The sequence below is a fragment of the Stegostoma tigrinum genome, chromosome 10 (genome assembly GCF_030684315.1).
Source record: "Stegostoma tigrinum isolate sSteTig4 chromosome 10, sSteTig4.hap1, whole genome shotgun sequence".
Classification (NCBI taxonomy): domain Eukaryota; kingdom Metazoa; phylum Chordata; class Chondrichthyes; order Orectolobiformes; family Stegostomatidae; genus Stegostoma; species Stegostoma tigrinum.
In genome coordinates, this window is record NC_081363.1 from 12,056,405 (window position 1) to 12,081,340 (window position 24,936).

Genomic DNA, 24,936 nt, shown 5'->3' on the forward strand with positions numbered 1-24,936 from the left:
CTCCTGAATCCACTCAGTATGGGCTCAGTGGGGCTGTCAGATTCTTCAACACTTGAGAAACACTGACAAACAGCGGCTCATTTTCTTCCTTTCTCCCACCAGTAATCACTCACGTGGCCAGTGAATTTGCACGCAAAGCCCATTGTGAGCAATGCAAGCCATCAAAAATGAGAAGGAATTGGGCAGAGAGGGAAACGGCTAAATCAAGATGGAGTTAAAGGGGAAGATAAAACACTGCATCCCCCACAGTGCCCACTTCTCTCTCGAAAAGCACTGAGAGCATTGACAGACACCATTGGACTGCACGTTTCCAGCCTTAGTAACATATTAAGTGTTACAACTCACTCGTTTGGGCCATATTAGTCAGGTGGGGGCTGGCGGGAGTAGGGGGGCGTGGTGACCTTCCAAAATCAGGTGAAAATGGGAAAGTTGGAGGTAATTTTGAACCAATAAATGCATTTTTAAGGTTTTAATGCTCGCACCGAACCACGGTAAAACTCTGTCTTTTAAGTTTAAGATTTAACAAAATAGAAGGAGGTCAATTGGCTGGCTGTGCCCACATCCCTTTCAAAGTATTATCAAATTAATCCTGCACCCCAGCAATTTTAGCCCTTTCAAGTGTTTATGCAGTTCGAAAGCTACCATTGAATCTGCTTCCATCGTCCTATGGATTACAAATTCCAGATTATTTTATCTTACTTCAATGTCTTATCCAGCAAGTTTACCCACCAAGTCACTCTTCAGTCTCATTTTTACTTGATATCTCCTCATATCTAAACTTTCCACTGTGCTAAATGCCTTTTCAAAATTCTTTCGGAGGGCGCAAGTGTCTATGGCTAGGCCAGGGTTCATTGTCCATTTCTAAATTCCCAGAGAGCAGTCGAGAGTCAACCACATCCTGTCACATGTTGGCCAGACCAGGTAAGGGTCGATTTCCTCCCTTAAAGCTCAATCACGAACCAGACGAGTTTGCACACAATCAACATTGGTTAAATGATTACCATTACCCAACTTCTAAATTCTGAAGAAAGGCCCCGACCCAAAGCGTCAAGCTTTCCTGCTCTTCTGATGCTGCTTGGCCTGCTGTGTTCATCCAGCTCCACACCGTGTTATCTCAGATTCTCCAGCACCGGCAGTTCCTATTATCTCTAGCAGAGGTACTATTCACTCTGACAGCTGAGGGAGCTGGATCAGTGTCAAGGACTCCCTACATGTAATTAAAAGGTGACTTGGTGTTGCGATTCCAGCCTCTCTTTTTAACTTTCCATTGTAAGATAACTCTTAACATATATGTAATAAGTGCCAACCAAAAAAAAATCACGATAGCACATGTACCCCCCAAGTCCAAACACCAAATCCTGTAAAGATTTTAAAATAAGGCAATCATTAAAACAGAAGTAAGATGTTGCATCTCATTCACTCTCCATGACAACCCTGATATTAGTGCAACTTAACTGTCTTTCCAAGACAGATCTCCTCAGATAGCATACATGGTAGTCAAGCTGTTGTTCCCATGGGTTTAAACTCAATTATCAAACTATTCACTAGGCACTTGCTCAGTCCCCCAGCAAGACTAGACATGATTGAGGACAGTATACTGTCAGTTGTTATTGCATTAATGCCAAGGGATTTGGAGGTAGGGTGCTGATCACCCATCATTTCACTGAACGGTGCAGTAGTCTCAAGGGGCTGAATGGTCCATTCCTGTCCTGACAGATCTTTAAAACTGTCTGCATTAAACATTCTTGAGCCGTAACTTGCACAAAAAGAAACCAATGTCCTTTTTCTCTTGAACTTTGACTTTGTCTGGATTAATTTTTCAGCCCCTTTGCATGACAGCATTTCTGTAATTAATGTTTCATGTTTTATTTGAAGAAGAACGCAGTGCTAATTATGGCTCTAAATTAGCTTTGCAGGCCGACAGCACATAGACATGATGTCAGACTGTAAAAACGTGACTGTTCATTAGCACCAAAAATTACCATAGTCCATACTGAATCTCTTCAAAGTTTAAAAGGATTAGTTTGAAATATATAAGCCAAAGAATTGGGCTGTTACTGTCATCTAAACCCTTAATGAATTCCTATCAAATCCTTCTTGCATGTTAACTAAAGCCATGACCTGTGTATTTTAAATGGGATAATACAGCAGGAAAAGGAATTTTATAGTACATTATAAAAGTTCTATTCATTTGCAGTCCTTAAAGACAAATCAGACTTCAGCAGAGAAAACATTTCCTTTCAGTGGATTTTTTTTTCAGCCTAATTGCTATTCATTATCATTCTAATCAGAGCAGTTGCTGTTCACCATATCAGGCTAAATGAAGTGTCATGATGTTTTTTACTCTCCCCTGCCACCAATGATAGGTAAACAATGCTGCAAAGAAAGACAAACTCACCTCATGACAATTTGTTAATCACCCAAAACTCTATTCAAGGTTTAAGCATCAAATTATCTGCAATAAAAGTCACTCATGTTAGAAAATTAGGGAGTGGCCTAATTGAGGCATTTATGTTCCTTTAAAGGAGTTAACAGGGTAGATCTTGGGAAGAATCCTCCCTTTGGCAGTTGAAGGGTTTGTATGGTGCGGTGGTAGTGTTCTTAACTCTGAGCTAGGAGATCTAGGTTCCCATCCGACTTGCTCCAGAACTACATGATAATATCTTGGGGCACATTGATTTGAAAATATCCAAGGGCTCCTGTGGCAGAGTGGTAGCGCCCATCCATCTGGGCCAAAAGGTGTGGATTCAAGTCCCACTTGCTATACATGTATTTCAAAAGTATCCATTTGCTTTGGTGAGGACGATACAGGACACAGAGAGCAGAGTGAAGGATAACCTTCAAATTACAGGGACATAAGAAATGGGAGCAGGAGGAGGCCATCTGGCCCCTCGAATCTGCGCCGCTATTCCATAAGGATCATGGCCGATCTTTTTGTGGACTCAGCTCCACATTCAGGAAAGATTCACAAATAAATAGTACTGGAGATTTCGTCCAATCAAAATTGTTCTGGGAGGTGGGGGTCAATTGAAAACTTTAAGAAAGCCCTGAGATTGATTGGCTTTCACCAGGAAGGGTTATTAAAGGCCATGGAACCAGGGTGGGTAGATGGAGTTAAGACGCAGTATATGTTACAGGTTCAAAAGGCTGGATGGTCTCCTACTATCTCTAACGCTTTTTCCCACCACTTCCATAAAAACTATTTTTCTGTACCTTTAACAAGTGGAGCCAGTTAATGTCCCCATCGTTTCTCCCTCAATGAAAGCCTCCCTGCCCAAAAGCCGGTGATCAAAATCAGTAAGCATCAAGTCTTCCCGTCTTATGGCAGCTCTTGTGGTGCAGTGATAGTGGTCCAGCCTCTGAACCAGGAGGGTTGGGTTCAAGTCCCAACTGCTTCAGAGGTGTGTTATAACACGTCCGATCAAGCAGATTAGGAAAATATCGCTTCTGACCATACTGTACAATTAAACCAATCACCAGTCTAAAACAAAGACAAAGGAAATTTCGACTTCCTAACAGTGTCCAGCACAGAACGACAGGGTAAGCTCCCAGAAGCTGTGTATCAGTTTTCTTTCCAAATGCTGCATTTAAATATGCTGTGGTAATTACCACAGCGGGTCAGAAGGAGGAATGATTGAATTTAGAACCTGTCACTTCGTCTAATAGTACATGATATATTACTACATTAGGCAAATGTATTCTGTTTGTGCCGTGAACTTCCACAAGGTTCTTAGTCATCTCCTGAAATCAGTCTGAATCAGTATTAACAAAGTATCTAATGGGGAGAAGTTTTAACAGGAACCAGGCCTTCCAATGGGTAGACATTGTAACTGCGTAGGCTGGAGAGTGGGAATTGCACTGGATATTGTAGCCTCCAAAAGAGTCCCCAACTCTGAGTTAGTTGGAAATTGTGGAGGATTCCGACTGATGAAGTTATGTTTACCCAGGAAAAACATTAGATGACTTAAAACCTGCCCTACCTCTATGATAAACTGACTTGACTCTCTGGCTCACCAATGACCATCTTCCCAACCCACTTGGTACCTGTCTGGCTCCCCAGTCCCTCCACCCACTTGACACACAACCCCTTCACCCACCTAGCACCCTACCGTTCCTCCACCCAGCACCCAAACCCTTCGCCCACCTAGCCACCTACTGTTGACCCAGCTCGCATCCAACCCATTCACCCATCTAGCACCCTACCGTTCATCCACCCAGCACCCAAACCCTTCACTCACCTAGCCACCTACTGTTCACCCAGCTAGCATCCAACCCCTTCACCCACCTAGCACCCTAACTCTTCATCCAGCTAGCACCCAACCCCTTCACCCACCTTAACACTCTACTATCCACCTAGGACCCAACCTCTTCACCCACCTAGCACCTTACTGTCTATACAGCTAGCACCCAACCCATTCACTCACTTAGCACCATACTGTTTATCCACCTAGCACTCAAACTCTTCACCCACCTAGTACCTCACTGTCTATCCAGCTAGCACCCAACCCCTTCACCCATTTAGCACTCTACTTCACCTAGCACCCAACCTCTTCACCCACCTAGCACCTCACTGTCTATCCAGCTAGTACCCAACCCCTTCACCCACTTAGCACTCGACTATCCACCTAGCACCCAACCTCTTCACCCACCTAGCACCTCACTGTCTATCCAGCCAGCACCCAACCCCTTCACCCACTTAGCACCATACTGTTTATCCACCTAGCACCCAACCTTTCACCCCACCTAGCACTGTAACTCTTCATCCAGCTAGCACCCAACTCCTTCACCCATTTAGCACTCTACTATCCACCTAGCACCCAACCTCTTCACCCACCTAAAGTGTGCCTCTGACAGTGGGATAGCGTGGGCTGGTGAAGCCCAGAGTGTGCCTCTGACATGGGGTGGCGTGGGCTGGTGAAGCCCAGAGTGTGCCTCTGACAGTGGGATGGCGTGGGCTGGTGAAGCCCAGAGTGTGTGTCTGACAGTGGGATGGCGTGGACTGGTGAAGCCCAGAGTGTGCCTCTGACAGTGGGATGGCATGGGCTGGTGAAGCTCAGTTGTGTTTCTGACAGTGGGATGGTGTGGGCTGGTGAAGCTCAGTTGTGTCTCTGACAGTGGGATGGTGTGGGCTGGTGAAGCTCAGTTGTGCCTCCGACAGTGGGATGGTGTGGGCTGGTGAAGCCCAGAGTGTGCCTCCGACAGTGGGATGGTGTAGGCTGGTGAAGCCCAGAGTGTGTCTCTGACAGTGGGATGGTGTGGGCTGGTGAAGCTCAGTTGTGCCTCCGACAGTGGGATGACGTGGGCTGGTGAAGCCCAGAGTGTGTCTCCGACAGTGGGATGGTGTAGGCTGGTGAAGCCCAGAGTGTGTCTCCGACAGTGGGATGGCGTAGGCTGGTGATGCCCAAAGCAGGACTGTAGCAGTGGAGATGGACAAGTTGGACTCTCTTTCAGTTTTCTACTTTTATCTTTCATTTTATTTGAAGTTGATGAGAATGGCAATGGTATACATTTTTCACTGTAGTTTACCTTGATTGAATACATGTGACAATAACTGATTCAGTCAATTAAATTCACCCTGAGCTCTCATTGGGGGAAAGCTGGACTCCACTTCACTTTGCAGCTGAGATTGTGAAACAAGTACAGCAGGAAATCAAACTCACATCCTATCAGTCACACTGCTTCTACCTTGTAAATCCTTCAGGTAAATAACTGATGTGCTTTTCTTTGTCACAGCAAACAGAAATGAAACAAAACGTTTCCTGAAGAAGGCAGACTGATAAAACCATAAGGCAAGCGAGGAAACTGTCTCAAAATCCAGGGATGGGGAAGGACAGGGAAGGGTCAACTGTTTCAGAAGTTGCAAAGGTGAACAAAGATCTTTCAGCAGTGAGTATTTAAAGCCCGCATTGACTGATTGTACATCCACAAGCACCAACATACATTTAGATTCCCGTGTATTTACATTACTGTCTTTCCCAATATTTCAGTTGACATCCCTCATTCTGTTTTTGCAAGTTTCACTAATTGGAACATCCGCCTGATTATTTGAAAACCACTCACCAGTAAAATAACGTGCATGGAAGTAATTCAATCTAGCCCACTCGATCATAATTAGTATTGGCTGTGTGTAAATTATGCAGAACATCATCCAGTAACTGATGCATAGTATTACTTCATGTCAACCCTACTAACTGTTATAATTCGTACATCTTCCAGTACATATCGTATGAAAAGAGTAAAACAATGAGAATACATGATCAAAATCATAGTATCCTCTTCTTTCATGCAAAATAAATCTCATCATAAATTCAGACTCTTGCTCATACTGTAATGCGCAATATTTAATTATTAAAGTTCATTCTTGGGGCAGCTACAATGTGTGCAAAACTTAAGGTTCACCCAAAGTGTTGAATGCTATTCTACTGGCCTCATGAAGAAAGTAAGCCACACGTACCTCTTTCGCACGTTCTCCCCCAGTAGCCCATGCCTGTGCAGTCACAGATGAACCGATTCCAACCTTCCCTGCACACTGCATTGTTCTTGCAAGGGTTGCTGTCACATTGCTTCGTGCTGACACGTAAGCAAGATGGCTTGACCCCGGCCGCGTTCTGGTCCTCAGCCAACTGTCGGATATCCTTGCTCCTCCCATCAATGAACAAGTCCCTGATGCAGCCAACATAGCCATAATTGAGCATGGCTGTCCACAGCTCTGTGGGCAAGATGGAGCCCATTCTGTTGTCTGGTAAGCCTCCAAGGTACATATCCCCCTCCAAGTCAAGAATCTCACTGTCTCCACTTGCTGTGAATGGGGTGCGTCGACTATTCACTGATATGGTGCCTGCAAGAGAAAGTTAGATAGTTTTGCAAATGTTGGTCCAACTTCTACTGATTTATTTTATGCGTGAATTATGTGAAGAGCTTAAAAGTTTCCGATTCAATGTCACCAAAATGTTTGCCTTGTCTTCCTCCAGTAACTCAGTGTGTTAATGCAGTGAATAGCTCCTTAACAGTACAGTATGATCTCTACCAGCTGGAAGGACAAATGGGAATATTACCACTTGCAAGCTCCCATCCAAGTCTCACACCACCTCAACTTGGAAAAATGTCGCCGGTCCTTCACAGGGTTAATGTTCTGGAAGACCTTCCTAACAGCGTGTATGTACACTACATGGACTGCAGTGGTTCAATAACACAGCTCATCACCACCTTCTCAAGGGAAATCAGGATGGGCCATAAACGTTGGATGTGTCAGCAACAGTCACATCAGGACACAGAAGGGAAGAATGTGATCCTTGATACCTGGAAAGCCATAAACAGGACAGCAGAAAGTGAGGCGAGGAACATAAATTTATGTAATGACATCATGTTGCCAAATTGCAAATAGCAAGGCCCCGAAAAAGAGGAAGGAGATAAACTGTCTCAGTACTGACACACATACGAAGAGATTGGTTAGGATGATAGTCACTGGAAGTTAGAAGAATGAGGAAGGTTCTCATAGGCACCTACAAAATTCAAACAGGACTGGACAGGGGAAACTCAGGAGTCATAGAACCAGGGGTCATAGTCTAAGGATATGGAGAGGGCCATATAGGACTGAGATAAGGAGACATTTCTTCCCCAGAGCGTGGTGAGCCTGTGGGATTCTCTGGCACAGAAGTGGTTGTGGCCAAAGCATTGACTGTTTTCAAGTAGTTAGGTACAGTTCTTACGGTTGAAGAGACCAAAGGGTATGGGAGCAAATGAGAACACGGTTTTGAGTTAAATGATCAGATATTATCATATTCAATGATGGAGAAGGTTTTAAGGGCTAAATGGTCTACTTCTATTTTTATTTAATGCTAGTTGAGGAATTGATTTTGTTCAGGACGCTATGAGTCAAATAGCTTGCTGACTCTTGACATTGAACATGACAAATAACCAGTTGAGCCAGATATAGGAAGCGAGGTACAGGAGGAGGCCACTCAGCTCCTTCATTATCTAATTAGATCATGGCTGATCTGTATCATAACCCTACTGCATTGGTCCCTTTAACAGTTCTGCCTAACAAAGATATAGTTTTCAAATGACCACCAGCCCGAACAGATTCCAGAGAAGAAAATTCCATATTTCCGTTACTGTCGGTGTGAAGGAATGCTTCCTTACAGGTAACCTCCAGGTACCCAATGCCAACTTTATGCAGGTATACGCCCTCACTGAAGAAAAATCCAAAGTTCCAGAGGCTATTTTACAGAAAGAAGCTGACACCTTCTGTCAAGAAAACTGAAGTAGCTAATGGCAGAAGGGGAAGAAACATCATTTATTGTCTACGTAGGATTGATACTTCACAGACGGAAACGACATTCTTGCAAACATTTCCTGGTATTGTGTGGATCTCTGAGGTCCATGCACAGCATGTGCAGAGCTCTGAGCACAAAGCCACGCAGCTTAGAGGGAACATTAGATGGGGCACAGAGTGGGTGGGTGGTTTGAGTCTGTTTCCCCCAGTAAAAATGTCAAATACTAGGCAACGTAGATATAAGGTAAAGGGGAAAAGTTTAAAGGAAATGCGTGGGGAAAGTTTTTTTTTTACACAAAGGGTGGTAGATGTCTTGAACATGCTGCCAGGGAAGGTGGTAGAAGCAGATAGGAAAGCAACAGTTAAGAAGCATTCAGACAGACACATGAACAGGCAGAGAATAGAGCGGTTTAGACCACATTCAGGTAGATGGGAATAGATTAGATTAGATTCCCTACAATGTGGAAACAGGCCCTTTGGCCCAACGAGTCCACACCGCCCCTTGAAGAATCCGACCCAGACCCATCCCCCTGTAACCCATTCACCCCTGAGCACTATGGGTAATTTAGCACGGCCAATCCACCTAGCATGCACATCTTTGGACTGTGGGAGGAAACCGGAGCACCCGGAGGAAACCCATGCAGACATGGGGAGGACGTGCAAACTCCACACAGATAGTCGCCTGAGGCTGGAATTGAACCCGGGTCCCTGGCGCTGTGAGGCTGCAGTGCTAACCACTGAGCCATCGTGCTGCCCAGCTCAGATAAGCATCATGGTGGGCCGAAAGGTATGTTCCTCTTCTGTACTGTTCTATGTTCTATGAAAGGAGGCTACTCAGCTGAATGGGATTAAGACTCAATGCCATTGTTCTGCCTTTCTCCCCTACGCTTGCTCATTCCCTTGATTTAGATAATAATCCAGTGCTCTCTTAAAAACCTCAATAGCAAGTTACCTCCACCACTCTTGCAAGCACATATTCCTGACCTTAACCACTTGCATGTGAGAAGTTTTCTGCTCATGTTACATTTGCTCCTGTTGAAATGGTCTTATACCTGCATTCTCTTGTTCGGGATCCTTTTACGATCCTTTTGTGTTTCTCCCTACATAACAGTTTACTACATATTATTCCACATGCCGTCAACATGCCTTACACTCAAATGTTTTAACTATAAACTGCTTCATTTACATGACCTTTCTTCTATCATTATGGAGAAAAATAATTATTTCTCAGAAAATGAACTTGTAATTCTGAAATAATAATTAATTCTGAAGTACCTGTTCATGTCTTATCCTGTTATGCTGCAAAACAATGTCTAAGAACAGTTTACTTCCCCCGTCAATGCAAATTACTGTCACTCTTGCCTTCTAAAATATACCCTGATCTATTCTTTCTTGGTTGCATTAAAATCCATCTGCCACATCTTTGCCCAGTCACCTAATCTACCGATAATAAAGTGTGAAGCTGGATGAACACAGCAGGCCAAGCAGCTGCTTGGCCTGCTGTGTTCATCCAGCTTCACACTTTATTATCTTGGATTCTCCAGCATCTGCAGTTCCCATTATCACCTAATCTACCAATATCCTGTTGTAATTTTATGCCGTCATCAACACCGCCTACAATGCTGCCCAATTTTGAATCCATTGTAGATTGTTGGAAAATCCCATCTGATTCACTTTAGAGAAGGAAATTGCGATTCTTACCTGGTCTGGCCTACATATGACTGCAGACCCACAGCAATGTGGTGGGCTCTCAACTGCCCTCTGAGTAATTAGGGATGGGCAATATACGTGGACATACGAATGGAATACATACGAATGGAAAAAAAAACAATTTAAAACCCATTGTATTTCTTTTTTTTTGAGCCTCACCTGATCTACCATCCCGTTGTATATCCACGTGATACCATTCTCCATCGTTCACTTTCCTGGTTGTAGATTTGATTTTGATCGCACCGGAGCCCATATCTAGGAGCAAGAACAGATTCCCATCCAAGAGCTCAACAGCGAAGAAGTCCACTTTGGTTTTCTTCAGGCTCCGCAAGTCTTTCCTCTCCTGTGGCTTTCCATGGGTGAACAGAATGAGGCCGCTGGGCTCAGACGTGCGGAAATCAAAGGAAATTGAGCCCATCTTCTTGGTGTTCCACTTTGGCAAGCTGATGTAGGCCTCCGGTGTCTCGAATGAGATGGGGTCAAGGGTGGCAACGTTCTCACATGTAAACACAACGTCGCCGTGGATCTTCATCTTGGGATCCTTAATCCTCGCCAGGCGTGAGAGCTCCAGTCTGATGTCGTTGTTTTTATAAACAACCTATTGATCACAAAAACAGACAAAACAAGACAAGGTCAGGCATAGTTGGTAGCAGGCGTAAATGTTTTATTACTTCTGCAAGTCAGCAGGTAGGTGAGGAATGAGGTGGCAATGTTTCTTCACTGGAGGCTGTTGTCAGTACAAGGCCAATTATTCTGAGTTAAAACAAAAATAAACAGGCAGCGTCCAAAGATGCAATCTGTAGTCAGATATTAATCCATTCCTAACATTGAAGTCCTGCTCAAGTTGGCTGGTTGATGCTTCACATTATTTGTTTAAGGGAAAAAAAATCTGCAATGCTGAATATTTCAGAAACCATATAATTAGACCCTTTGAGTAGTACTTCCAGTTTATCTGTTTACTTCAGTTGTTTCAAAGTTACTTCCACTAAGATGCTCCTCTTCCCCATATTTCTGTATCTTTTCCACTTTTTCAACTTTATCTAGCTCGCCTACTTCCGAAAGTGTACCTGTCGTCACATCAGGTCGTGCATACCACTTCCTGTCCAACCATTGCTCTCGCCTTGCCTTCTGTTTGTTTGGCAAGTCTATCCTTCAGTCACCAGACTTTCCCTTTACTTGGTCCATCTAAACCTCTCTTAATTTTAAATTCAAATACCTTCAGCCCTCTCTGTGCAAGCAGAAGCACCACAGCTTCTTCTAGCCTACTAACTGGAACTTGAAATTTGGGAATCAACACGAGATTCTGGAAAACACAGAAACGTAAAAAATAGGTGCTGGAGTAGGTCATTCGGCCCTTCGAGCAGGCACCACCATTCAATATCATCATCGTTGGTCATGCAGTTTCAGCATCCCACTCCTGCTTTCTCTCGATATCCTTTGACCCCTTTAGCCATGTCCAGCTCCATTTTTAATATATCTAACGATTCGGTCCCAACAACTTTCTGTGGTAGAGAATTCCACAGGTTCACAACTTACTGAGTGAAGAAATGCTTTCTCATCTCAGTCCTGAATGGCTTACTCCTTATTCTTAGACTGTGACTCCTATTTCTGGACATCCTCAACATCAGGAATATTCTTCCCGCATCGACATTAGTCAGATACATTAGAGACATTTAAGCAACACTTGGATATGCACATGGATGATAGTATGATGTAGGATATGCAGGGTAGTTTGATCTTAGTATGATCAGCACAACATTGTGGGCCGAAGGGCCTGTACTGTGTTGTATTGTTCTCTGTTCTATCTAACCTGTCCAGTCCCATCAGAATTTACATGTTTCAATGAGATCCCCCCATCATTCTTCTAAATTCCAGTGAGTACAAGCCCAATCAATTGTGCTAAAAACATCTTTCATCAGACTGCAGTCACATCTTAAATTGCACTGTTGCTGAGTATCTGAGACAACTCCCATTGTTCCATCTCAAATCACCTCAGATACTGAACCACCTTTTATTTCTTCCTGACAGCAGTTTACAAATCAACATTATCTGTTGTCATCCTCAATCACTCACCAATGATTATGATTGTCCACTTAGGAAATTCTATGTCGATGGTTCCATCAGTCCACGCGTGGCTTATGAGCCTCATCCTACAGCTGCATCGCCAACCACATGTTCAATGTACCTTTCCTAACTTTACCTGAATGTCCTGTGTATGCATGCATGTGCTTGCTTTTACTATGTTGCACTATGTTCTGTCTCCAATTAAACTCCACTAACTTTCCATTTCTGGCACCAATTATTTTCCTTCACTCCACAAATGCTAATTGGCCTGTTGCATTTCTGGCCCTGTTTTGGATGACCAACATTTGCCATTTTAGCTATAGACACTCTCCCATTTAACAATCACAATATGTATCATTTCCATCAATAGGGTGTGCCAACTTTTGAAAGGTCCATCTTATCTCCAGTCACCATGACCTCATGACCTGTCACCCAACATGATTCTCCACACAGCAGAGTGAAGCCTATTGGATGATTGAGTTGCTCTCTCATTAGCAAGAGACAACCCATGGTTAACTTGAGGGTCACCACACCTCAGGCAAAGGGAGAAGTTGAGCGGGAGAGTCCTTCATGATAATTTAACCTGGTGTTGGAACCGAAACAATGTTGCTGACATCCAGCCAACTGAGCTAACATAGATTGTCTACCTGGCATAAGCAGAAAACAACTAGTCTCTTCATTAACAATCCAACAGACCTCTTTTTATTTCCTTCCAATGTCCAACATTTTGATAAGTACAAGTCATGAACAAAGGTGTTAAAAAAAAAATTGTTGTTTTAAAAAACTATTTTTCATGGCATCATAATTTTTCTCCCGAGACCATAGAGTCCTGGACGTTATTTTTTTTAAATTCTGGTGACTTCATGACAATCTCACCTAAGACTGCTAACCAAATGGGGTCGACACTGTGAAACTCATATCCATAAAGTTTATATAAAAGTCAAATCAAATTTCAAATTTCTTTATCTTGAACAGGATGCCATACTTTCATCTGAAATGTTATTACATGAGCTCAGGGTAATAAATTACAGAAGTACTTAAATTTCCTAAGTTAAAGGAGGGCAAATGTGACTGAATGCGAAACATACTGTATTCTGATAATGCAAACTCATGGGGTTTGCATGCCAACAATGTGCAAGCACTGGATGAAATATTGATGCAATGTTAGAGATGCCATCATTGTATTCTGTGGTGAAGTGAACAAAGACATATGGGGCTCTGCTGTTTATGGTGTCCTTGATTTTTTCTGGTTTTGTTCAATTTGTCAGTTCTGCAGCCTTAGGCAATGCTAAATCTGCAGTGCATGGACAAGTCCATCTCCTCCCTGTGCAGTCAACATTCCAAAACTGGAATCACTGATTAATAAGGCAACTTTGTTTATACTGGAATTTGGAATTGCACATTTAATCACTGTCAGTCCTCAGGCTGAACAATGAGAACAAAATTCACCCCCTAGCTCTTAAACTTAAAATAAATCAAACAAACATCAAATCTACTTCTTCACTAGTTACTGAAAGCAGTGCCAACACCAATCCTCACAGACACTGCTGACTCATGTGGGAAACTCTTGTGGAATCATAGAATCCCTACAGTGCAGATTGAGGGCATTCAATTCATCTGGTCTGCACTGAGCCTCTAAAGAGCATCCTAGCCTATACGCGTACCCCTACATTTAGCATGGCCAATCTTCTTAACCTGCACATCATTAGTCTGTGGGAGGAAATGGGAGCACCAGAGGAAACCTATACAGATACAAGGGAAACATGCAAATTCCATTCAGAGAACTGCCTCTCCCACTGTGATATGTCCATCCTGGGCCTCCTCCACTGTCAAAATGAGGCCATACGTAAACTAAGGAACAACTCCTTATATTCCCCCTCAGGAGCTTACAGCTCAATGGCCTCAACATCGCGTTCACCAGCTTCAAAATCTCCCCATCCCGGCCTCATCCCATGTCTAGCCCTCCCTCTCACCTCCGCCTCCTTGACCTGACACAACCTGTCCATCTTCCTTCACACCTATTTGCCCCACCTTTCCCACTGATCAATCTTGACAATCCCCTACCTGCATCACCTATCACCATCCCACTGCCTTCCCCCACCCACTTCCTCCTACGATATATTTCTGAGCTTCCTTTCCCCTTCCCAGTCCTGATGAGGGGTCCAGACCTGAAATGTTGACTTTCCTGCTCCTCTGATGCTGTCTGACCTGCTATGCTTCTCCAGATCCACATTTTATCACCTCCAACTTCCACCATCTTCAGTCCTTACTATTTGCCAGTCACCAAAGGCTAGAATCAAACTTGGGTACCTGGCACCATGAAGTAGCAGTGCTAACTACTAAGCGACCATCTCGATGTCAGTGATAAATCCTACACCTCCAAACTCCCGCTGTTGCACAACCTAACACGATGAGGCTGGGATTTTCCAATATTTTTTGGAACAGGCACCGTAACTCTCATAAACACCATAAGCGTGAATGCCAACAGAATCTTGTGCCTATCAAGCATGTGAGTGATCACTTTTTGGGCTTATCTGCATGCAACGTCCTACAAAATCCACCCCCTGCCTAAAGTTACTGGCCAATCAGGGGCCAGAAGCCATTATGAACCACTTTGCAGCCTGAAGCTCCTGGCGATGCAGCAATGTTTCAAAACAGGTCACCTCTCATTCTTTCAAACTCCAATGAGTACAGAGCCAACCCACCAGCCAAGTGAACCTTCTCTGGACTGCCTCCAGTGACCCAAAACCTTCTTTAGATAAAGGGCCCTAAGCTGTTCACAGTATTTCAATTGTGGTCTGACAAATGCCTTTTTGCAAATCATCCCTACTTTTATATTCCACTGGCATTGAATTAAAGGTCAACATTCCATTTGCCTTCCCCATTACCCATTGAACTTGGACACTAGTCTTCTGCGATTCATAATTTCAATGACGAAAGGAGGCTGGAAAAGCTCGGAATGTTTTCCTTGGAGCAGATCAAGCAGAGGGGGTAGGGGCTTGATGGAGGTGGATCAGAACCATGGGCAGGATGGATAGAAAACAGCTGTTCCTCTTAGCCTAAGGGTCAATCACAAGACGGCATAATTTTAAAGTGAAAACAGGAGATTCTGAGGGGATCTGAAGAAAAACACTCTCACACAGAGGATGGTAGTGTTCTGGAATGCACTGCCTATGCGGTAGTTGAGGCAAGAAATCTCACAACGTTTGAGAAGTACTTGGATGAGCACTTGAGGTGCCATAACATTCAAGGCTCAAGGCTATGGACCCAATGTGGGAAAGTGAGACTAGAATATTTCATAATGTACTTCTGGCAGTCCAGACTTGGAGGATCTTTTTGACAAGTGAATATTGAGGGGAGAATTGTGGGGAATGCTAGGTGGTTAGGGGAGGCGTTGATTGCGGGGGGGGGGGGGGGGGGGGGTGGTGGGTGGTGTTTGCTGAGTCAGCAAACAAGTTTCCTGGGTTGACTTGCGTACCAAGAGCAGACCACCAGAGCTTCACTCCCGAACAAATAATAACTCAAAGCTTGTTCATAATACTGTCATTGTTGAGTTATGAGTCTTTTCTGCTTGTGAAATAAGTTCCATACCCAATTACTGTGAGCTGTACTCTTTGATATAAACCACATAGGACCACATTCACAATCATTTCCTTACAATAACCTCTGGGGATAAATTACCTTTCTGCATGACAGTATCAATCCATATTAGAGATATGGAGAAGTCAGTTTATTGCACACAGAAACTTTTATGCAGTGAAGTCCAGCTTGCTAAAATCATTTAGCTCCACTTTATTACCTTTTTTTTCCTGCAATGCTCAATCTTTGTGCCTGACAAGAGCCCTTACTCCTTTCACAAAAATTAACTGGAAAACTTATTTTCTCCTCTATTTATTTTGCAACAAGATTACTTTTCCTCACTATGACCTTCGACACCACTTAGCTCAGAGGAACAATGGGATCTTGGGGTGCTTGTCCACAGATCCCCGAAGCTGGCAGGGCCGGTTATCAGCTTAGTTAAGAAAGCATGTCTTTTATTCATTTCCTTTTATTCATTCGTAGGATGAGGGCGCCACTGGCGAGGCAGCATTTATTGCCCATTCCTAATTACCCAGAGGATGGTTGAAAGGCAACCACTGTGGGTCTGGAGTCACATGTAGGCCAAACCAGGTAAAGATGGCAGATTTGTATCAGAGATAATGGGAAGTGCAGAAACTGGAGAATCCGAGACAACATAGTGTAGCACTGGATGAGCACAGCAGGCCAAGCAGCATCTTGGGAGCACAAAAGCTGATGTTTCGGGCTGATGAAGGGTCAAGGCCTGAAACGTCAGCTTTTGTGCTCCTCTGATGCTGCTTGGCCTGATGTGTTCATCCAGCTCTACACTTTGTTATCAAGGATGGCAGATTTCCTTCCCTAAAGGACATTAGTGAACCAGATGGGTTTTCCCAACAATTGACAATGGATTCATGGTCATCACTAGACTCTTAATTACAGATATTTATTGAATTCAAATTCCACCACGTGGTGGGTCCCCAGGGCATTATCTGGGTCTCTAGATTAACGGTCCAGCGATAATACCACTAGGCCATCACTTCCATTATACGTGATGCTTGCCTGTATTAGTGTGGCACAGATTGTAAGACCAGGAAAGTCATGTCAGAGCTGGACAGAACTTCGGTTAGACCAGTTAGCTGGCGTACTGTGTGCAGTTCTGTGACCCCTCTATAGGAAGGATGTGATTGCCTTGGAAGGACTGCAGAGGAGATTTTCCAGAGATAGTAGGAACTGCAAATGCTGGAGAATCTGACATAACAAGGTGTACAGCTGGATGAACACAGCAGGCCAAGCAGCATCATAGGAGCAGGAAAGCTGACGTTTCAGGCCTGGACCCTTCTTCAGAAATGGGGGAGGGGAAGGGCCTGGTTGGCTCCCAACATAGCAGTTCAACTATGAAGAGTGTGATGATGCTGTGTTTTTAAGATGTTATTTTGACCTGGTTTCTTCGAAGAGAGAGATTGAACGAGAGCTGCCGCACGATCTGTGGTAACGTGAACAGCTTGTGAGACCTTGGGGTTTTTTTTGAAGTTGGAACAATAGTAGCAGCCTGGATGGGTGTGGCCAGTTCTCACAGACCAAGTTTTCTAGGGCTTTTTCCTAACTTTTATATTCAGCAGAAGTTGCTAGAGTCTTCCTGAAGGAAGCACTATTTTTTTCCCTCTTTCAGCTACAGCTAGAAGCTGGGGTTTCTCTCCCTTCTGCAGGTGTTGGATGTAAGAAAATCTGATTTCTGATTATGCCTTTTGGCCAAGGAATGTGTTTTTGGAATGTTGCTATATTGGAGCAATTAATTGGTAATAATTACTGTATTTATTATTCTATTAAGTTTTCCAATAGAGTTAAGTTATTCCTTTTGCTGTATTTTAATTATAGTGTTTGAATAAGAGATAACACAGTATGGAGCTGGAGAATCACAGCAGGCCAGGCAGCATCAGAGGAGCAGGAAAGTTGACGTTTCGGGTCGGGTCCAAAAGGTCCCGACCTGAAACATCAACCTTCCTGCTCCTCTGATGCTGCCTGGCCTGCTGTGTTCCTCCAGCCCCACACTGTATTACCTCTGACTCCAGCATCAGCAGTCCTTACTATCTCTGAGTGTTTGAATAAATCGTGTTTTACTGAACGTCAAACAGTTTGACCAGTCAAATTGCATCTGGAATACAGCACTTTACATTCAACTTTAAAATAAGAAAAATTTAGGTTCTAGGCTGCCTTCTTAAAATATTTTGAGGGGGCTTGGTCTGGAACACAACAAGAGGGACTGGCTAAGCTCAGGTTGTTTTCCTCGGAGCAGAGAAGGTTGAGAGGGGGACCCAACTGAAGTGTGTAAGGTTGAGGGGCATGGACAGGGTGGGATAGAAAATAACAGTTCCCCTGAACTGCAGGGTCAATAACAAGGGGCTATGACTTTAATGTGAAAGCAGAAGGTTCAGAGGTGATTTAGGGACAAGTTGTGTCACCCTGAGTGTGGTGGGAATTAGGAATGCACTGCCTGGGAGTGTGTAGAAGCAGGAAACCTCACAACTTTTAAATAGCACTTTGATGAGCAATTAAGGTGCCATTACGATCAAAACTATTAACCTAGTGTGTGTAAGTGAGAATAGTGTAGATTTAGAGTCCTTTAGTTGGTGCAGATTCAATGGGCTGAAGGGCCTCTTCTGTAATGTGTGGCTCTCTGATTCTATGATTCATTGTGTTTTGTGTCCCTCCCTATTTTCAGTCAGAATGTAAAACAAGAAATAACCCATTCAGGGAAGTGAATAACTGTATAACATGTATACCCATGGTGAGCTGGAAAGCACACAATCTGGGTACATAATGGGCTGGTACGTCAACTGCTCTGCCCAGGACTGTAAGAAACAACAGAAGGTTGTATGCATGGCCAGGCCATCACGGAAGCCAACCTCCACCCATGGACTCCATTTACACTTCCTTTTGCCATGGAAAGGCTGCCAACATCATCAAAGACCCCTCCTGCCCCAATAATGCTCTCCCACAACCTCTTCCATCAGGCAGAAGATACAGATGTTTGACAAACATGCACCAAGAACAGCTTCTTCCCTGCCATTATTAGACTGATGAATGGACCTCTCTAACTTCAAATAACATTGATCTTGCCTTGCGCACCTCTTGTGCAGTGTAACCTGCATGATTCAGTCTGTTTTAGCAACCTATGATCTTTACATTATTGTTTCCTATGAACTGCCTGTATTGTTTGCAAAACAACGTTTTTCATTGTACTTAGGTATATGTGACTGCAATAAATCAAAAATATTGTCTCATTTTGTGCTGCACAATCAGATTCCAATTACTCTCAAACACAACATGAAACAGATTGTGTCCTGTGATGCAAAGGTAGCGTCTGGGTCAGAAGGTCCAGCCCAAGACCCTCCTGAGTGGATATGCATCAAAACAAAGCTAAACAGGTCGATTAAATATAACTAACATAGACTGGGAGGCCACTCAACCCATGTGCTATGTTCTAGTTTTCGAGTACACCTATCAATTAGTTCTACCTCAAAACACTGTAAAAAAGTCCGTCACCTCTTTATCCAATTCCCTTCTCAATTTCTGCTTTCCAGACCACAACAGCTCATCACTGTGGAAGAATGTTTTCTCATGTTACTTCTGACATTTTTAGATAATCATCTGGAATCTGAGTTATCTGGTAGCTACGTATCCTGTTACTGGAGGCCAACCCAAGCCCAGCCTCTTCAGTACCACCACACAGTTGAAGACACTCAGTCCTGGTCACATTATTGTCAGCACCCACTCCACCATCTGAAATGTGATGCCCAGAATTGCTCCCAGTTCCTCGGCTGAGACTTAAATAACATTTTGTAATGGTTTGCCACAAATTCCTTTCAAGGTCATACATGGGATGTGAGCATTCCTAACCAAACCAATCCCTTATTGCCCATCCTGAATTATTCGTGTTGAGAGGATGTGGTGGTGAGCCTCCCTTTCAACGACCGCAGTCCATGCATTGCTGTTCGGGGAAGCATTCCAGGATTTTGACCCGGTCACAGTGAAGGAACAGGGATATAGTTCCGAAACTTTTTCATTCACAAGATGAGGGCATCACTGGCTAGGAAGCATTTATTGCCTATCCCTAACTGCCCAGAGGGTCAACCACATTGTTGCAGGTCTGGAGTCAATAGGCCAGACCAGGTAAGGATGGGAGATTCCTTCCCTAAAGGGAATTAGCGAAACCAGATGGTCAAAAATCAACAATGGATTTGTGGTCATCATTAATAACTTATTTCCAGATTTTTACTGAACTCAAATTCCAGAACGTGCCATGGCAGGATTTGAACCCAGATCCCTAGAACATTACCTGGGTCTCTGGATTAATACTCCAGCGATAATATGATTAGGCCATCACCTCCCCAAATCAGGATGGTGTGTGAGTTGGATGGGGCTCGATGCTTGTGGCATCTGATGCATCTGGCTCCCTTGTCAGTTTAGCCATCACATGTCTGGATGGTACTGAAGGCCTTGACAAGAGTTGATGCAGTGCAAGTCGAAGCGGTGTTGTCATTGGGCTGGTAACAAAAAAGAGGCTCAGACAAATACTCCACCTTGGAAACCAGACAAATTAAAATTCAACTGATAACTCTGCAATTTTTATTTTAAAACCTCACTCATGGGGAATGGGCATCCCCGGCTGGGCCAGCATTTATTGCTCGTCCCTAGTTGGTCTTGAGAAGGTGGTGGTGAGCTGTCTCCTCGAGCCGCTGAAGGCTATTTGGTATAGGATGACCCACAATATCATTAGGGAGGCAGAAGTAACCCATCTGTCCTTTAGGAAACTGACCGTCCTTGCCATTGTTTGGTGCACCTGGGGCTTCAGACCCACAGCTATGTGGCTGACTCTTGCTAGCCCCAAAAAGCTGCGTGGTTCAGGGTAAATTAGTAGCAGGCAACAAATGGTCAGAGATGGCAACATCCCAGGGAAGAAGGAAAAAAGCTTGTTTTTGTTCTCCTATCTCTCTCTCTCGTAGCTGTTGCATTGCTTTCCTCAAGTATTTATCTAACAGCTCACACTTCAGAAGGCTGTGACAGTTCATCGAACCACTGTAGTCATTTTTGTGACAGGCTGAGAGAAATGATTTGAGCTCTAAGATTTCAAAAGTAAAATAGGAGGGCCCCAGAGGCAGTTAGTACATACTGTTTCCTCTTACAAATCGCTCCCTGGTTAGCTGCTCTTAGAAAACTGCCTCAGCTAACAGAATGCTCTTCCAATTGTGGGGAAGAAACATATTTAAGGGGCATGCCAGACTATTATTTGCTTCCAATTTGAATTTTCTCTCCCTTTTTTTACTGCTGGTTTTGCTTCAACTCCAGTTACAATAGGTTGAGCCAATAAACAGCCTTTGCTGCCTCTTCAGGTCGACTAACGTGAGTTATTTTCATAAAAAAAACAAAATAACTGGGGATGCCGTAAATCAGGAACAAAAGCAGAAGTTGCTGGAAAAGCTCAGCAGGTCTGGCAGCATCTGTGAAGAAAAAGAATCAGACAGAGTTAACGTTTCGGGTCAAATGACCCTTCCTCAGAATGGTGATCCTTCCCCTCTTCCGAGGGTCACCAGACCCAAAATGTTAATTCTGATTTTTTTCTTCACAGATGCTGCCAGACCTGCTGAGCTTTCCCAGCAACTTCTGTCTTTGCTCAAGAGTTCTCTTCACAACTTTTAGGGATTTACTTAGGGCTGGAAGCAGAAATCAACTCGAAATCGCTTCTGTCTGAGGATATTAAGCTTCAAGCAAAGCCAATGTGCTCAGAATGGTAGACAATAACATCCGAACACAGGATAAAATCAGTTTTAAGCACAGTGCCAACAAACTTGGGAGGGAAGGGGGGTGCAGTTAGCTCAGTTGGCTGGATGGCTGGTTTGTGACACATTGATGCCAACAGCATGGGTTCAATTCCCACACTGGCTGGGGAGGGATTCTCCCTCTCAACTTCTCCTGTCACCTGAGATGTGGTGACCTTCAGGTTAAGCTATCAGCAGTTGCCCCTCCAATGAGAGAACAGCCCAAGGGTGAGTTGACTTTTCACCATCAAAGGAGCAACTCTGAAATGTGATTTAACTCTTTGAGTCCGTCAGAAAGAGGGCTACAACTCTTTTTTATTGATATATATTCATGATCTGGAGTATTGTGCAGTTTTGGTCTCCCTACAACAGAAAGGATATACATTCCACGGAGGGAGTGCAGGAGAGGTACAATAGGCTGATAATAGGGAAGGGCAGGGTTGTTTGATAAGGGCAGATTGGGTCAGTTAGGTCCATGTTCACGATCGTTTAGAAGGATGAGGGGATCTGATTGAAATGTGTAAGCTTCTGGCAGGGCTGGTCAGACTGAATGCAAGGCTGTTATTTCCCCTGACTGGGAGGGGAGGGACAATCTGGAATAAGTGCTCAAGATAGGGGTCAGGCCATTTAGGGCTGAGATGAGGAAAAAAGTCTTTACAGAGGTTGATGAGCCTGTGGACCTCTCTGCCATAGAAGGCTGAGAATGTCAAGCCATTGAATATATTCAAGCAAGTAAATGTTACATTTTTAGCTATTAAAGTCATGTAGCTCAGGTTGAGGATCTGGATGTGAGTTTGCTCGCTGAGCTGGAAGGTTCGTTTTCAGATGTTTCGTCACCATTCTAGGTAACATCATCAGTGAGCCTCCGACGAAGCGCTGGTGTTATGTCCCGCTTTCTATTTATCTGGTTAGGTTTCCTTGGTTGGTGATATCATTTCCTGCATTGGTGATGTCATTTCCTGTTCTTTTCCTCAGAGGATGGTAGATTAGCTCCAAATCAATGTGTTTGTTGATGGAATTCCGGTTGGAATGCCATGCTTCTAGGAATTCTCGTGCGTGTCTCTGTTTGGCTTGTCCTAGGATGGATGTGTTGTCCCAATCAAAGTGGTGTCCTTCCTCATCTGTATGTAAGGATACGAGTGATAGTGGGTCATGTCGTTTTGTGGCTAGTTGATGTTCATGTATCCTGGTGGCTAGCTTCCTGCCAGTTTGTCCAATGTAGTGTTTGTCACAGTTCTTGCAAGGTATTTTGTAGATGACGTTCGTTTTATTTGTTGTCTGTACAGGGTCTTTTAAGTTCATTAGCTGCTGTTTTAGTGTGTTGGTGGGTTTGTGGGCCATCCTCATGCCAAGAGGTCCGAGTAGTCTGGCAATCATTTCGGAAATGTCTTTGATGTAGGGGAGGGTGGTTATGGTTTCTGAGCCCGTTTTGTCTGTTTGTTTGGGTTTGTTGCTGAGAAATCGGCGGACTGCGTTCATAGGGTACCCATTCTTTTTGAATACGCTGTATAGGTGATTTTCCTCTGCTCTTTGTAGTTCCTCTGTGCTGCAGCGTGTGGTGGCTCGTTGGAATAATGTTCTAATGCAGCTTCGTTTGTGGGTGTTGGGATGGTTGCTCCTGTAGTTCAGTATTTGGTCCGTATGTGTTGTTTTCCTGTAGACGCTGGTTTGAAGTTCCCCATTGGCTGTTCGCTCTCCTGCGGTACCTAGGAATGGCAGCTTGTTGTTGTTTTCCTCCTCTTTTGTGAATGTTATGCCAGTAAAGGGTATTATTGATGGCCTTGAAGGTTTCCTCTAATTTGTTTTGTTTAGTGATGACAAAGGTGTCATCCACATAGCGGTCCCAAAGTTTGAGTTGGATGATTGGCAGAGCTGTTTGTTCGAGTCTCTGCATTACTGCCTCTGCTAAGAACCCTGATATCGGAGATCCCATGGGTGTTCCGTTGGTTTGTCTGTAGGTTTTGTTATTGAAAGTGAAGTGGGTGGTGAGGCATAGGTCCACTAGCTTGATGATGTTGTCCTTGCTGATGAGGTTGCTGGTGTCTGGTGTATTTTCTGTTCTTCTAATAGTGTCGTCAGAGTTTCTTTGGGTCCACCCTGTGGATGACACCTTTGTCATCACTAAACAAAACAAATTAGAGGAAAACCTTCAAGACCATCAATAATACCCTTTACTGGCACAACATTCACAAAAGAGGAGGAAAACAACAATAAACTGCCATTCCTAGGTACCGCAGGAGAGCGAACAGCCAATGGGGAACTTCAAACCAGCGTCTACACATCCCAACACCCACAAATGAAGCTGCAAAAGAACATTATTCTAATGAGCCACCACACACTGCAGCACAGAGAAACTATGCAGAGCAGAGGAAAATCACCTATACAGCGTATTCTAAAAGAATGGGTACCCTATGAACACAGTCCGCCGATTTCTCAGCAACAAACCCAAACAAACAGACAAAACGGGCTCAGAAACCATAACCACGCTCCCCTACATCAAAGACATTTCCGAAATGATTGCCAGACTACTCGGACCTCTTGGCATGAGGATGGCCCACAAACCCACCAACACACTAAAACAGCAGCTAATGAACTTAAAAGACCCTGTACAGACGACAAATAAAACGAACGTCATCTACAAAATACTTTGCAAGAACTGTGACAAACACTACATTGGACAAACTGGCAGAAAGCTAGCCACCACGACACATGAACATCAACTAGCCACAAAACGACATGACCCACTATCACTAGTATCCTTACATACAGATGAGGAAGGACACCACTTTGATTGGGACAACACATCCATCCTAGGACAAGCCAAACAGAGACACGCACGAGAATTCCGAGAAGCATGGCATTCCAACCGGAACTCCATCAACAAACACGTTGATTTGGAACCAATCTACCATCCCCTGAGAAAAATAACAGGAAATGACATTACCAATGCAGGAAATGACATCACCAACCCAAGGAAACCTAACCAGATAAATAGAAAGCGGGACATAACACCAGCGCTTCGTCGGAGGCTCACTGATGATGTTACCTAGAATGGTGACGAAACGTCTGAAAGCGAACCTTCCAGCTCAGCGAGCAAACTCACATCCATTAAAGTCATGAATGGGGTATGAGGAGAAAGTTGGAATATTTCATTGATATAGATGATTAGCCTTGATCAAATTGAATGGTGTAGGAGGATCAAACAGCTGGATGGGCTACCCCTGCTCCTAGTTTCTACCTAGATTTGCATACATAGGGGATTTTTAAATAGAATCCCGACAGCACAGAAACAGGCCCTTTGGCCCAACAAGTTACCACTGACCCTCGGAGAAGACCCGGGGGAAATCCATGGAAGACATTGGGAGAATGTGCAAACTCCACACAGTCACCCAAGGGTGGAATCAAACATAGGTCCCTAGCACTCTGAGCCACCATACTGCCCTAGAATTTCAACGTTCACATATACAGATACAACTGTCCAGATACAACTGTCCACTTTGCTGCCTTACTGAT

The 24,936-nt window shown here is 44.0% G+C and overlaps 1 protein-coding gene across 28 annotated transcripts in view; it reads right to left on the reverse strand.

Annotated features, from left to right (window-relative positions):
• Window positions 1-24,936, reverse strand: part of nrxn3a (neurexin 3a) — a 2,036,587-nt gene that overhangs the window by 1,389,464 nt on the left and 622,187 nt on the right. For all 28 annotated transcript variants that reach the window (XR_007248249.2, XR_009446221.1, XR_009446220.1 and 25 more), the window contains 2 exons: window positions 10,145-10,583; window positions 6,455-6,838 (listed from right to left, as the gene is read on the reverse strand). Coding sequence is in view for 24 of the 28 variants with exons in the window: in XM_059649000.1 (XP_059504983.1) it covers window positions 6,455-6,838; window positions 10,145-10,583 (823 nt within the window). In the remaining 4 variants the exon portion in view is untranslated. The remainder of the gene's footprint in view (window positions 1-6,454; window positions 6,839-10,144; window positions 10,584-24,936) is intronic.